Source organism: Kogia breviceps, chromosome 3 (assembly GCF_026419965.1).
Source record: "Kogia breviceps isolate mKogBre1 chromosome 3, mKogBre1 haplotype 1, whole genome shotgun sequence".
NCBI lineage: Eukaryota > Metazoa > Chordata > Mammalia > Artiodactyla > Physeteridae > Kogia > Kogia breviceps.
In genome coordinates, this window is record NC_081312.1 from 29,830,028 (window position 1) to 29,844,300 (window position 14,273).

The 14,273-nt window shown below is 48.7% G+C and overlaps 1 protein-coding gene across 9 annotated transcripts in view; it reads right to left on the reverse strand.

The window, feature by feature from the left end:
- Nucleotides 1-14,273, reverse strand: part of RGS6 (regulator of G protein signaling 6) — a 574,222-nt gene that overhangs the window by 41,770 nt on the left and 518,179 nt on the right. For all 9 annotated transcript variants that reach the window (XM_067028212.1, XM_067028210.1, XM_059055864.2 and 6 more), the window contains one exon: nt 8,066-8,252. In XM_067028212.1, the coding sequence (XP_066884313.1) occupies nt 8,066-8,252 (187 nt within the window). The remainder of the gene's footprint in view (nt 1-8,065; nt 8,253-14,273) is intronic.

Below are 14,273 nucleotides of genomic sequence, written 5' to 3' on the forward strand. Positions count from 1 at the left end.
AAGCAGAAACCGCTCACAAACAACTGGTTTGTTCTTTTCAAAGTGCATCCCTCCCTCTGCTGCTTGCTTCCCTAAGATAAAACCACCCACAGGATAAAATGAGTAATTCCTGGGGTAAGCAGTGCCATGGCATTTTTTATTAAAATATGTCTGGCATGGGAAGTCTACTAGGAAATGCCCTCCAAATGAGGATTAATATCAGGAAACTTGGTGTAGTCTTGTGATACTGGCACACAATGCCACCACCTCCACCACTAGGGCAAAGATGAACAGCCTTCACCCAGCTAGGAAGACACCTGCTTCTGAGTAATCTGGGGCAAATGTAAACGTGGGCTCCACTGGACTCTGGCTTTTGAACAAAGCAAATGTTAGAGGCCTTTCATTCCTTAATCAAGTTGCTTTTAAACATCTAAGTTTAGGTAAGAATAGAGACTTTTGACTAGAGGCTTCTCATCTGCTCACTGTGGGTGTGACTTGGTGGTGTATTTCACAGCTCTTGTATCACCCTGACCTCATTTTGACCTTGAGGTTGCTTTTTTTTTTTTTTTTTTTTTTTTTTTGCGGTACACGGGCCTCTCACTGTTGTGGCCTCTCCCGTTGCGTAGCACAGGCTCCGGACGCGCAGGCTCAGTGGCCATGGCTCACGGGCCCAGCTGCTTCGCGGCACGTGGGATCTTCCCGGACCGGGGCACGAACCCGTATCCCCTGCACCGGCAGGCGGACTCTCAACCACTGCGCCACCAGGGAAACCCTGAGGTTGCTTTTTGGTCACTCCATGCATAGATGATGGCCTAGCAGAGTTTTGGTAACTTAGATTGGGGTCTGCTTAAGAGGAGAGCTTATGTATCTGTATATTCCCAGAGCCTAGAACATCTGGCCCTTAGTGGATATTCCAAGTTTTGCTGAATTGGCATATTGTAGAAACTGGATTTAACCAGTATTTATTGATCACCTACTATATGTGCTCCCCAAGGTTGTGTGGCAAGATTTTTCAAAGTGGAAAACCAAGGGACAAATGGCCTTTTATTTATCTATTTTTTTAAATGATAGGTACAGCTGAGAGTGTTATCATTGTGGACTGACTTGTCAAGGAAATTTTTTTATTTAAACCAAAACTCTGTGCAGAGCATTATTTTAGTGTTGTAGGGATTTACAGAAGATAAGGAAGGCCAGATGTCTGCTCCCAGCAAAGAACTTAAAATCCAGAGGTGCTGGAGGCCAGACACTGCAGGGACAGGTCTGGATGGGGCATCTCAGCAGCTACTGCAGGTCAGGAAAGCAGGGGGGCTTGGACATGTAGGAAACCTACGTGGGACCTTGCAGGGACCAAAGTCAACAGGCTGGATTGGTCCATCAGATTCAACTGTCAATCCCTTTGATGGACAGATTTCCAATCCAATCCAATCACAGTGAAGTGTTTTCTTAGGCCTGTTTTGTTTTATTTGTAAAGAATGATGTGCTCTTGGATAAGCTGTGCCCAATGGCAGAAAGCCATCTGGGTCCCTAATATCCTTTGCAATTTCCCTCAGTGTAGAACTTCACAGCCCACAGGTCAAGGTCTCCCAACTCGAATGGGAGAATGAATGTTCATGAAATGGATGGATGGGGAGATGGACGAATGACTGAATGGATCCAGTGACACAGTCCTCAGAACATCCTAGGATACTCTGAGACTTTTAATTTGAAGCCAGGCAGCCACTGCACCAGCCTGCGGACTCCGGTCTCCCTCCTGCAGCCTGTGGAGGCTCTGGAAAGAGATGAATGCCCTAAGAGGAGGCCTTAGGCTCGAGATACTTCCTGTGGTTTCATTCTCTCCTCCAAAAACCGCCAGAAGAGCTTCGGACTACATGCCCCGAGGTTCAGATCTCTCTCAGCTGCAGCTTGCCCTGCTCATCACCAATTGATTCCTTCTCTTTCAGCTCTAAGCCTTCAATGTTTTCCTACTGTCTTCAGAGTGAGAAAGTTCAAATTCCTTAGGAAGACACTCAAGGCCCCCCAAATTTGGCTCCTACATACTTTTTATTTTTGAATTTTCCCCCTAAGAACCCCTTCTAAGAGCAGACCCTTCTTGGGAGAACTCGTTTTATTTTTTATTTATTTATTTATTTATTTATTTATTTGCGATACGCGGGCCTCTCACTGTTGTGGCCTCTCCCGTTGCGGAGCACAGGCTCCGGACGCACAGGCTCAGCGGCCATGGCTCACGGGCCCAGCTGCTCCGCGGCACATGGGATCTTCCCGGACCGGGGCACGAACCCGTGTCCCCTGCATCAGCAGGGGGATTCTCAACCACTGCGCCACCAGGGAAGCCCGGGAGAACTCGTTTTAGATCTAGCTTGGAATTTTGAGACCTCAGGGAACACTAAAGCCATTAATTTTTGTGAGTTCACACATAGAAGTATATAGCACTTTACTTATTCAAAGAATTTTCAGTGCTATTAGCTCATCTGATTTCTAAAAAAACCCTTAGAGGGCTGTAGAGAAGACATCATCCCCATTTTACAGAGGAGAAAACTAGGGCACAAAAGGTCAAGATCCTTGCCTGAGACCACATAGCAACTAGGTGGCGATGCAGCTCCCGCAGATGCCCCAAGATTGAGAACAGAGAATTCAATCCCTAGCATAAAGAACTGAGTCCGTAAAAACAAGAAAATCATGGCTCATTTTTCTTTTTTTTCTCCCCTCACGAGGTTAAATCTGTGAAACTGGAACGACACAGCAAACAGCTGAGGGCTATGGTCACAGCCCACAGACCTTTATGGAAGATTTGGTCTTGGCCCAAATTTTCAAAAAAGCCAAATGGATCGGCAAAACACAAGTGCAAATGCTGGGCCCATGCTGACAGGGCATCTTGTGAGATATTTCCACAGGAAGCAAACACAGGCAATTAACTTTGCTGTAACAATGCATGTGGTCAAATAAAAGACAAAACCATCAGAGGGAGCCTGCACCCCACCCCCAGTCCTCATTTCAAATGAATGCATAAATCTGGCTGAGCCTTCTCTCTGGCTACTGACCCCTAATAGCAGGACATATACTCACATGCCTATTGGCATTTTGACCACTGTTGGTTGGCTTCTCAGAACCATGTGACCTGCTGAGAAAGCCACCCCAGAGCTCCCGATCCCAATGCGGGGATGGAGGGGGGCGTTCCAAAGGGCTTGGTTGTTACCATTCCCACTTCTCAGACGGGCAGACTGAGGAGAGCAAGCTTAAAGGACTTACAGGTATAATCTTACAATCCTAGACAAAGCATATGGCTGAAACAGGATCAGAGCCTGCTCCCCAGCTCGGGGACCTTCTCTAGGGACCAGAGTTTCTCCAGGTCTCTGCATGACAACCAAGCCTTCAGCTCTAATAACCCCGGGGCAGTGTGATCTGAGCTGCAGACTTGACCAGCAAGTCGGGAGATCAGAGAGCAAGTCCTGGCTGGGTCTTAGCCTCCTCTCCTTACCTGGAAACTTCTAAGTCACACCCGTGCAGCGGGTGCAGGCAGCAGTGCTGGCCAGGAAGGGTAAGGCAGTGTGAAGATCATGGTACTGGCTGACTTCCCCTCGGTCGGTTGGCTCCGTAACACTCAACCTTGATGCAGAAACATTTGTGGAGATTGGTGGGTTGCTGTTACTGCACCAAGATGGTCTACTCTAACCTACTCTCCCATATAAATGAAAGATTAACCACTCCCAAGTCTATCTTCTATCTTTCTGGACTTGTTGAAGTGTTTCAATGATTTTCATGATATATTGTTCAGCACAGCGGTCTCAAACTCTGTCTATTTCTTTATGTTACGTGAACTAAGAATGGTTTTTATATTTTTGAGTGGCTGGAAAACAATCCAAAGAAGAATAATATTTCATGAACAATGATAAGAAATTGAGCTTTCAGGGTCCATAAATAAAGTTTTTCAACACAGCCATGCTCACTTATTTATGTATTTTATATTGTTACACTGTTACAGTGTAGCTGTTTTTATATGGCAGAATTGAGTAGTAGTGATGTAGATCATATGACCCACAAACCTCACAATTTAAACTATCTGGCCCTTCACAGAAGAAATTTAGCCTTTTCAATCAACTCTTAGTTTAGTGTAAAAGGCAGGCTACAGAATCACCCTATTTGCATAAACGCTCTTTACACATAAGTTGAGAGAAACAAAACACGAGAATAGGGGTTATCTCTGGGTACTAAGGTTATATGCAATTATTTGAATTTTTTCACCACACTTCCTAAACATAAAAGTATAAGAAAATATTAATGACATTAAGGAAATAATATCATAAATATCTTATCTTACTGTGAGCCAGACACTGTTAGTTGTTGACATGCTTCATTTCCCTTAATTCCCTTTTCACAGTATAGGTACCATTGTATCTGTGTTCTACAGATGAGGAAAAGAAGACTCAGGGAGTTTAAGTAACTTGCCCAAGGTCAGAGTGCTAGTGAGAAGCACTTTGTATACTTACGATGAAAACACGCTTACGAAACAAAAGGGGACAAGCTGAAAATAAATTGGTTTAGGAAGAGTACTTTATTAGAATTCAGAGAATCCTAGTCCTGACAAACACTGAGGAGGTTAGAGATGCTTTGGGTGTCCTCAGTAAGGAGATACAATATATTTGGAAGTAGGTACCTGAAAAGAGAACTGTGCTAATGAAGGCTATGTATCCAGAAACATGTCAGGGCACAATGTGCTGACTTCCCAAGTTTTCCCATCAAATATTTCCTGACTTAGTAATAACATAAATGTCAGGAAGAGAGGACTGGTTGACTAAACTATGGTACTTCCACACAATGGAATACTGTGCAGCTATTGAAGAACCAGGCAATAATCACATCACTGCTGTTAGTTGGCACTGCGATTTTGAGACTGCTCTGTGGTGATGCAGGATAAAGCAAATAACATGAAGTACTAATGCTATCATCTATGGCGTCCTTGAGAACCAGGATTCTCAGCATAGAGAAAGGTGACACTGACATAAGAAAGCAGTTAAATGAAATCCCCTGTAGTCTTGAGTCTGAATGGAAAGTATCAGTATGTACTCGTGATGTATTTTTATCAGAAATAACAACCACCTATTTCCTAGCTCTGGCCACTGGAAAGGCCTAAAAATGATGACCAACCCAGGAACAATGAGTGCCTCTAAGTGCCCAAATTATGGTCTCTAAAACCCATTTCCCCCTAAGAGGAACCAGCGATTCTTAGAGAACCAGCTGACTCCAGGTCTGGGGAATGGCCTAGATCATCTTAGTTTCCTTGGTATTTGAATGACATCAAACACTAGTAGGGTCATGTCAGAAGGAGCCAACAGGGCAGAGATGGCACATCCAAGCATTGATAAAAATAATAAACAAAATGGATAAAACACATCAAATATGTTTAAACCCACAGGTTTACAAGGATACTAAAAGACACACACACAAAATACCCCTAACTGGTCACCATTGGGTGATGACAGTAAACCATTCATTATTTTTTAAATTGGCAAATAAAGGGAATGAATCAAACACATTTTCCATCTTTCCTATGTGAACTGTATTACTAGATAATCAAATGGTAGATGCATCTGATTATTTGTATTTCAGTTAATAAATGAAGAAAGAATGATAGAATTAGAACAGCATTTGGTAACCCCTAATTAACTAATGGATTTAAGCAATAAGCATCAATAGCTGCTAAAACCACAAAGAGAGGCAACTAGACATCATGTGCCTTCTGACAAGACAGCACAGCACAGTCTAGGAAGTAGTTTTGCCCACAAAAATCAAACTTAAATCTGATTAAATACCTAAGCCAAATTACCAGTTTACAGGAAATGCAGATGGTAGAAGGACACATTAAATAGTACCACAGGGTTAGTCAGAAAAATCCAGACGATGGAATCTCTCCAGCACAAAGGATCCAATTTCTTCATTAAATAAATTGCAAGGGGTTGGGGGTGGGTGGGTGGGGAGGATGTAAAAGGAACCCGTAGATTATGAGGCACTTAAAAGACATGGTGATCTACTGTGATGTGTGGGCCTTGTTTGGATTCTGATTTTGAATAACGATTTTAAAAAGGCATTTATGGAACTACTATAAATTTGAACACTTGCACGGCATTTGATGATATTAAGAGATAACTGCTAATTTGTTAAGGCATTGTGGTAATGTTAAGACCAAAGGGTCAGTTTCTCTTAGAGATACATACCTAACTATTTACAGTGAAATGATACAGTCTTGGATTTGCTTTAAAACAAATGGTGAAAAAGTAGGTGGGGACACAGATAAAATGAGATCAGTCTTGTATAGATGATTGCTGAGTCTGGATGAGGGTCCACAAAGGTTTGTTGTTCCATTCCTTCTACTTTTCCACATGTTTACAAGTTTCCATAATAAAACATGAAAATAAATCCTTCCTGATGTCATGATCAGACCAATAATACCGGGCGGGGAGCATCATGGTTATGACCAGTATCCCTTTTCTCATGTTTCATGAATAATGGAGAGTTGAGTTTTGTGCTTCAGATTGTTCATCTGGGGAGCTTCTCCATCACCCATGGGGGTTCTCCATCACCCATGGAGCTTCTCTGTCACCCATGGAGCTTCTCCATCATCCACAGAGCTTCTCTATCACCCATGGAGATTATCTACTACCCACGGAGCTTCTCTACTACCCATGGAGCTCCTCTACACCCATGGGGATTCTCCACCACCCACTGAGATTCTCTATCACCCATGGAGATTCTCCACCACCCACTGAGATTCTCTATCACCTATGGAGATTCTCTACCACCCACGGAGCCTCTCCATTACCCACGGAGTTTCGCCACCACTCTCCTCACCACGATATGTTGCTACGTGCTTGGGACACATACACACACATACACAAATCTATTGGAAAATAAAAAAGATTTCTCATGGCTTAAATATTTTGCTTCGAAGGTGCGAAGGGTGTGAGGGACTTCATAAAGCAAAGTCACTGAGCTCTACAGAACCAAATCTACCTGGCACAGGTGTTCAGTGGAGCTCATGACCAGGGGGAGAGAAATGATAGTTGTGGTGTTGAGGTTGGTAGGTATCTCCATTCTGAAGTTCTGAGCAAATGACAAGGCAAATCTGGATGATGAGACACTGGCTGTGTTCTCATGCCATTACCTGCATCGGTGACTGTTTCCTAAGTTAGGTAATGTCTGTGGGAGGGCAATCTCGCTAAATTCTCACCTGGGGACCCTACAAGTGAGAGAAATGAAGAGGGTTGAGGAGACAAGAGCGAAACCTTAAGCCCTGTCACGGAGTGTAGGATGGCAGAAGGAAATAAAAGTTAGGAACCAGGAAGTGAGAAATGGGTCTGATGCTTATTTCTAGAAATGGCACCTCCCAGCCCTCAGGTTAAGCTTGCTGCTTAGGGGGCTCCTGTTTCTTTCATCAGCCTCACCAGCATCTGTGTGGTAACTGTGCTTAGCAGAGTTGTGAGTTTCCCTCCCCCCAACCACCAACCATGGGTCCCTTAAACCCTAGAGCTCATCCTGTTGAGGCACTTCATTTACTGGTGACGCTGCCCATTTCCTTGTCTTTCTCTCCCACTAGGCTTTAACTCCCTTGAGGGCAGGGCCTTTGGCCTGTTCCTCATGGTATCTCATCACATGGCACAAGGGTCCCCAGTCACCACAGGGTTGGGAGTCACTGTGGAAGCAGTGCAGGGTGGTGGTTATGAGTGTGGGCTTGACCCCTGGCCCTGTCAGCTACTGCTCCCAGTTTGCCAATGTTGTGCTATGGTGTCCAGACTCTACTATGACTTATTACAGGACTTCAGGTTTTGTAAAACACTCTGAGGTTTTTCTGGAAAAGATAACACATATAATGGTAAGCTTCTATTTCTCTTTAACGACGTAACTCATCTAGGAAAACAATCCTTCTGGAATTTTCTTGTGCACCTACCTGGAATGGTCTCCATTGATGGCCTTATAAATAATAAAACCTGAAATTGTAACTACACACAACGCCTTGGATGTGTGTTAAAGGGTGGGGCGGTGGAGAGGAAAAGTGAACATCTTGGGACAGAACTATTCGACTAGATAAGCAAACCTGGGCGTCTTCGAATGTGTATCTCCCTCCATCTTTGACGTTTTGACTGGTTATCTCGTAGCTGTGAGAATCCAGATTGATTGCACTTGGGGCTCCGGGGGCCAGAAACTCTTGCCAGATTTCTTCCACCCTCTTGGCCACATCTTGTAGGGGTTGTTTCTTGAGATCTTGGACAGCCAACCAGAACCTGAAATGGAAGCACAAAGACAGTCTGTTCCAGGGGCTTAGTCAGTAGCTGCTCTGCTGGACATGGTCCCAGAAATGACCTCCCATGGCACTCATTCTTCTGCGTCCCCAAGCCTTCCCAGTGGCCACTTCACACACCACGAAGGCCACAGGGACTGCTGAGAATACAAAGGCATTCCATTATTGCACTAAATGCATGTTAGAAGATCACCGTGCTTCTGATGACCAAAAAGAGATTTCTCTCCCTCTACATCAAGGTTCCTCAACCTTGGCACTATTGCCATTTCGGGCTGGATAATTCTTTGTGGTGAGGGCTGCCCTGTTCATTGAAAGAGATTTAGCAGCATTCTTGGCTCCGACCCATAAGATGCCAGTGGCATCCCCTCCCCAGTTGTGACAACCAGAACATTTCTGGACATGACCAAATGTCTTCTGGGAGATAAAATCACCCCTGGCTGAGGACTACCACTTGAGATAGATGCCATGACACAGATAATGTGAGTCTCTTTGCCATATCTGGTTGGGATATGGCGGCATCCAAATGAAGGAAAGATCAAAGAAGCAGATAGAATCTGGGCGTCATTAAGAATATTCGAGCTGGAAGGACCCAGTCATTCATATTATAGATGGAGAAACCGAGCCTATTTGCAACATCAGTATCAGGCATGGTGCTTGGCATATAGTAGGTGCTCAATAAATGTCTGTTGGAAAGCAGATGGGCTCATCTGGAACAAAGCTGAAGGGACATACGTGGGGAACCTCTCTACCAAAAGATTCTCCAGGGATCACTGGAGAGAAAAACCTCGTGCTCACATCCATATTTGCCTCCCACAAATCCCTCAGCAGCAGCATGGTGTTGGAGAGGTGGGCGTGAGCTGTGAGCTCTTTTCTGCTGAGAGCAGCAGTAGCCAGGGCCAAAGCTTGGACAACAGCTCCCTAGGTCATGAGGATGGTTCCCAAGGCATCCCTGGAGAGGGCTTTCAGCAGGACTCAGGTCTGGGTGGCACATTTCGTGCCCTGTGAACAACAGAGTCCAGTTTCCCCATCAGTGAGACATGAGGACAGGCTCCTGGCTATGTGGTTCCCACAGTCACGGGTATCACACGTACTCAAGTCAACAAAAGGGCAGGGACAAGAGAAGCTGAACCACGACATGGAGGAAGGTGCATTCAATCTGTCATCGAATTTCACCCACAGTAAGATGTACTCTTTTTTTTTTTAAAGGGTAAGCATATTTCTCTGTTGCTGTTCAGAGAAATGTCTGTGGAGCCAAGTGCATGGCCTAAAGGTGCCACCCAGTGGCCAACTCAGGTAATGCAGCTCCATTTACACAAGGACAGAAAACTGGAGAGAGACTGTGTGTGTGTGTGTGTATGCGTGAGTGACACAAGCTCTGTGAGCTCCAACTCTCCCCGTGATTTGCCATTAGTGATTCTAACGATCTCCCTGAAGAAAACCCTCACGGTTCCCTCGCTGGTCCTGAAGAGCAAGAGGCGGGGAAGGAGACAATCACTTCCCTCAACCAGAAGACAAGGAAGTTCTCATCCGCACTGTGCTGCTGTCTCGGAATTGCTGTATCTTTCTGGGCATGTCTCTCCTCATGGCACAGTGGGTACAAAGCAGGTGGAGGGGTATGTGAGACAGGTCTGGTCTGAGCACTTCCTATGCGGTGTAACTCTGAAATGCTTTCAGGCCCCGTGGGTGGGAGCCGTGGAGGGAGCTGCAGGGTGGCCACAGGTTCAATCCTGGGCCGCTCTGATCCCTCAGAGCTCACCTCTTCCTCGGGTGGCCTGGGTGGAAGCTGCCTGGGGTTCCTGCCACTTCCATCTGCCATCACCTGCCCTTCAACACCAGCCCTCTGTCTTTCTGTCCCAGGTCTTTGCTGCTCACGTCCTCTGGCTCCCCAGGGAGAGGGAAACTAGCGGCTCTTTAACCGGAGTCTGCTGGGCACGGGGTAGAGTTTGAAGGGGGCTGTTAACTGTCCGGTTGTTCAGATGGGTTTTTGCAATTCAGCTGGGAGTGGGTCTCCTCCCTCCCCCTGGATGTTCCCTAGGCTCCTTGGGTCTCTCTGTACCCCCCACTAGGTCTGCCATGAAATGAAGGAGGCGGCCAAGTATTTGAAGGTGAAAATGGTCATCTGGCGACGACAGTACCTATAAGGCTTTCTTCTCCTGGAGGACTGTGTTTGATGGGCAGGTAAAGATTAGGAAACCAGCCCTAAAGAAAGGAAGTGGTGCTGGTTTTTCAGAGCACTGGAGGGAGGGCTAACGGGCAGCTCGGTGAGTCCTCTGCAGCCCCAGGGAGCCACCTCGGGCTGAGGCCCAGGCTGGTGACAACTTCTCCGGGCCAGTGTCCTTCCCAAGACCACCAGACCCGGCAATTTCTCACGCAAATGATGACACCTGGGCGATTTCCTGCCCCCCTCAGTCAATGTCATGTGGGTGTCACCTTCTGTCCCTTGTTCCAGTCTGCTCTGAGGAGGCCCTGAGGACCCGGCAGCTGCTGAGCGCTGCAGGCTCCCCGTGGCCCCTGAGGCCTCAGCGTCCCTTTGGCAGAATGAACTGGGAACCACCTTAATGCACATCGCTCAGCTGGGTATACAGAAGGTCTGGGGTGGACGGAAATGGAAATTTCTGAAACAAATTTAATAAACTTTCACATAAAAATGAAAAGGTTCCCTTTATCAGACAAAGCTAAGAATAAGAAAAGCATAAAAAGAAGAAACAGGCATGCTGGGGGACGGGAAAGAAGAGGAGGAGGAGCGGGGGGAAGAGGAAGGGGAGGAGGGGCGGGGGTGACATTCCCCAGACAGCAGTTTTCTCTCCCTGCATGCACGGGGGACCCTCTCAGCCCTCTGTCTGCCTCGGAGATGACCTGTCTCATCCCTCTCAGGTGACAGCAAAAATGCTATCACAACAGCATCCTGACATCCCATGTGTTTACCATCACTGGCTTTGAGGAACCTTTGAGTCAATTAGAAATTCAGAACAGGCTTGGTATGTGTTTGTCATCTGCGAGCCCATGGGCCTGAGCTGGGGGTTCCGATCCCCGGCTGCCCGGCCCCCCCTCCCCTTGAAAGAGCCCCCGAAGCTTCCCTCCCACATCTACTGAGGATGGGAGGCCCACTGAGGCCTGCGCAGTTTCTGCTCTCATCAAAAGCCTGCAGGTACCGCCGCCGTTCCTCCAAGACACCAGCAGGGAGGAGGACACCAGCGGCGGATCAGTGCCCCCCCCCCCCCCGGCACTAAGCCTCCGCGGCGTCTTGCGGCAGAAGGGCCACGAGAACACGCGGGTGCGGGAGTTGGAGGAGTGGGGAAGCCAGCCCTGTGCCAGCATGGGATCCGTGTCATTGGCTTAGGAGTGCAGGTGGCAACTGGCCTTTGCGGGGAGGCAGCCTGGGCTCAGACACCCCCGGCGGCAAGCAGCAGGGGACGGGACTTGAGGGCGGTCGGGGGCTGCCCCAGGGGGCCTCCTATCTCCTGCAGGGCCAGGGTGCCGACGGGGAATGGGGTTTCCTCCCCAAGGCTGGCTGCAACAAGGGGAGCCGTTCACGCAGCAGCTGGACGCTCTCCATCCTATCAGGAGGTCTGGGCAGCCCTTAGTTCCTCGCTAACATATCTTCTCATCAACCAAGATTTTCATGGATGAGAAAAATTCAGCTTTTAGTTCGTTCCCAGGGAAAAGCCAACGCCACGCAGAAGGAAGGGTTTCTATGCTCTCTGCTGGTCAACAGAGACTCGGGCACAATGGACGCCGCTTGACTTAGTCTCTGCTTGGGCTGGAATCCCACCAGCAGCAGCACCACGGAAGCCGAGCGATGTCCACCAGGCAGTGGCTGAAGTGCCACAGGTTGTTCCAGGGTTGTGTGAGCACCTCTGTTCCCATTAACCATGCGTTTGGTACGTGGGGGACACTGCCGGGCCTGGCCAACCTTCCGAGGTCTTCCTATGACTCGGGGCAAGTGTGGGAGATGGGAACGCTCCAGGCCAACCTGGCGACTCTCTTGCGCTCTCTTGAATTGCTTCTCCCTTCAGCTGACACTGTGTGGAACAGGGGTAATCAATCTGCAGGTTAGAAGAACAACCACATTCTCTCGGGAGAGTTACAGCTCGTCAAAAATGTATGGGGGTTGCTCTTTGCTGCAGGTTTTGATTTTTAACTCGTGCCCTGCTGAGCGGCAGCGGATGTCAAGCCAGGTAGGACAGAGATTTGTGCAGGGGAGATGGAGGGGGCAAAGGTGGCAAGGGGCCCCTGTCACCATTCTAGGAAAACACACAGAGAAAAGAGAGGGACCAGGTCAGGTCACTCCCTGGGACTCCCTGCTTCAGCACTGGGAGGCCCCACCTGGGATGCATTAGAGAGGCCCTGAGCAAACAGCTGTCTCCAGGGGGGCCCACCGAACGGAGCCCCCGGCTCGACCCAGGGTGCTGCAGAGAGCATACAATCACATGCTGTGCTGTCTGCAGCAAAATGCGCTGGTCGTGCCCCCTCAAGGGCCTGGAGACGCCGCCCCTCCCTCATCTCACAGGCTCACCCCAAAGAAAAATGATCAAAGGGGACGTCAACTTACACTGTAGGATCACATATGCAAGACATCTTTCCTTAAAGGATCCAGGGTGACCTTCCACTGTGGTGAGAGCAATACCTATGTCTCTTTGGAACTCCTCTGCTCTGTATTCTGAGGCTCTGGTATAGTTTGAACCACTTGGTTACTTAACTGGCAAAAGTTTTCTAGGTGTCCTGCAGAAATGTCTTGCTCTAAATACCCCTTTCACTGCAGAGATGCAAGGGAGTGCGGGAGGACAGATGTGGAGAGGCCTTTGCAGTGTATCCAGTTGAGTTCTGGTCAGTCTCTTTCTTTTCCTCCCCTGCTCCAATGCCAGGTGCCTGGGCTTGACCAGTCCTGGGGAGAAAGGACACCCGCGGGGTGGCCAACACCACAGATGAGCGGGGTCCTCATGCTGTGCCGCATGGCACGGCTCCAGGGACCTCCCTTCACAGGGACCAACAGCAGAGATGCACCTGCAGGGCTGCTCGTGGCCGCCCTGGACAAGGGGTGGAACGCATTCAGCCCTGTGCCCTCAGGACCTGAGTCACGGTGGGCGCCAGGCCAATATCTGTGGCCACAGGAATGACTGCAAAGGGAAGAGGAGGGCAGTCCTGGTTCTTGTGACCGAAGAGTCCTAACGTTGTGTGATTTAAAACCAAGCTTCCCCCCATATATCCAATTACGCTGAATATCATAAAAGTAGAGTTTGGGCTTGCAGAGAGGATTTTAGAAGCTCTTGGGCTATACTTTTTATCTCCAGCTGTTCTATTTTCTTTATCCGCTCTCCTGTCACGGATCAGAGGGGACCCTCTTTAAGTCTGGATTTATGCACCCACGCTGGGGCTGGAGATTAGTCCCCTGGCACGCTCACGTGCGCTCACACGCATTCTCTCAGCCAGGACTGAACAGAGCCCTCCTGGCACAGGAGCAAGGCGCTGGTGCAGGCGGTAAAGCAGGATGAGGTGCTGAACACCTGCCAGGGGCACTCTCCTCCGTGCACTCCCGGCCTGAAATGCACGGCGGATTTCGTGGCCCTGGATATGCCACTCAGCACTGGGCAAGGCAGTGCTGAGTCAGCAGATGCTCCCGCCCTGGGGCCCCTCACAAGGACCAGCACCCTGTGGTCCTCCCTCAAAGTCTCTGCAGGGGCGCAGGTGGCTGAGAAATAGTCAGGTAAAGGGGGCCTCTCTACTGCTCCATCTTGGGGACCTGGGGGACAGGGATGAGAAGGGGACATGGAAAGGGCTCCCAGGGGTGGTTCATGGGGACCAAGCTGGGGGTAGGACCTGGGGCTGAACTGGCCTCACAGAGTCTGCCTGGGTGCATGACGGTGGCCACAGGAGGCACGGCTTCCCACGCAGGACCCACCTGCAGGCACAGCCTGGGAGGCTGCTCTGAGCACCATCCCAATAAAGAGTTTTAGAGTCAAGTCTTCTGTCACGAATACTCAATAAGGAACCGAAGCGCAACTCT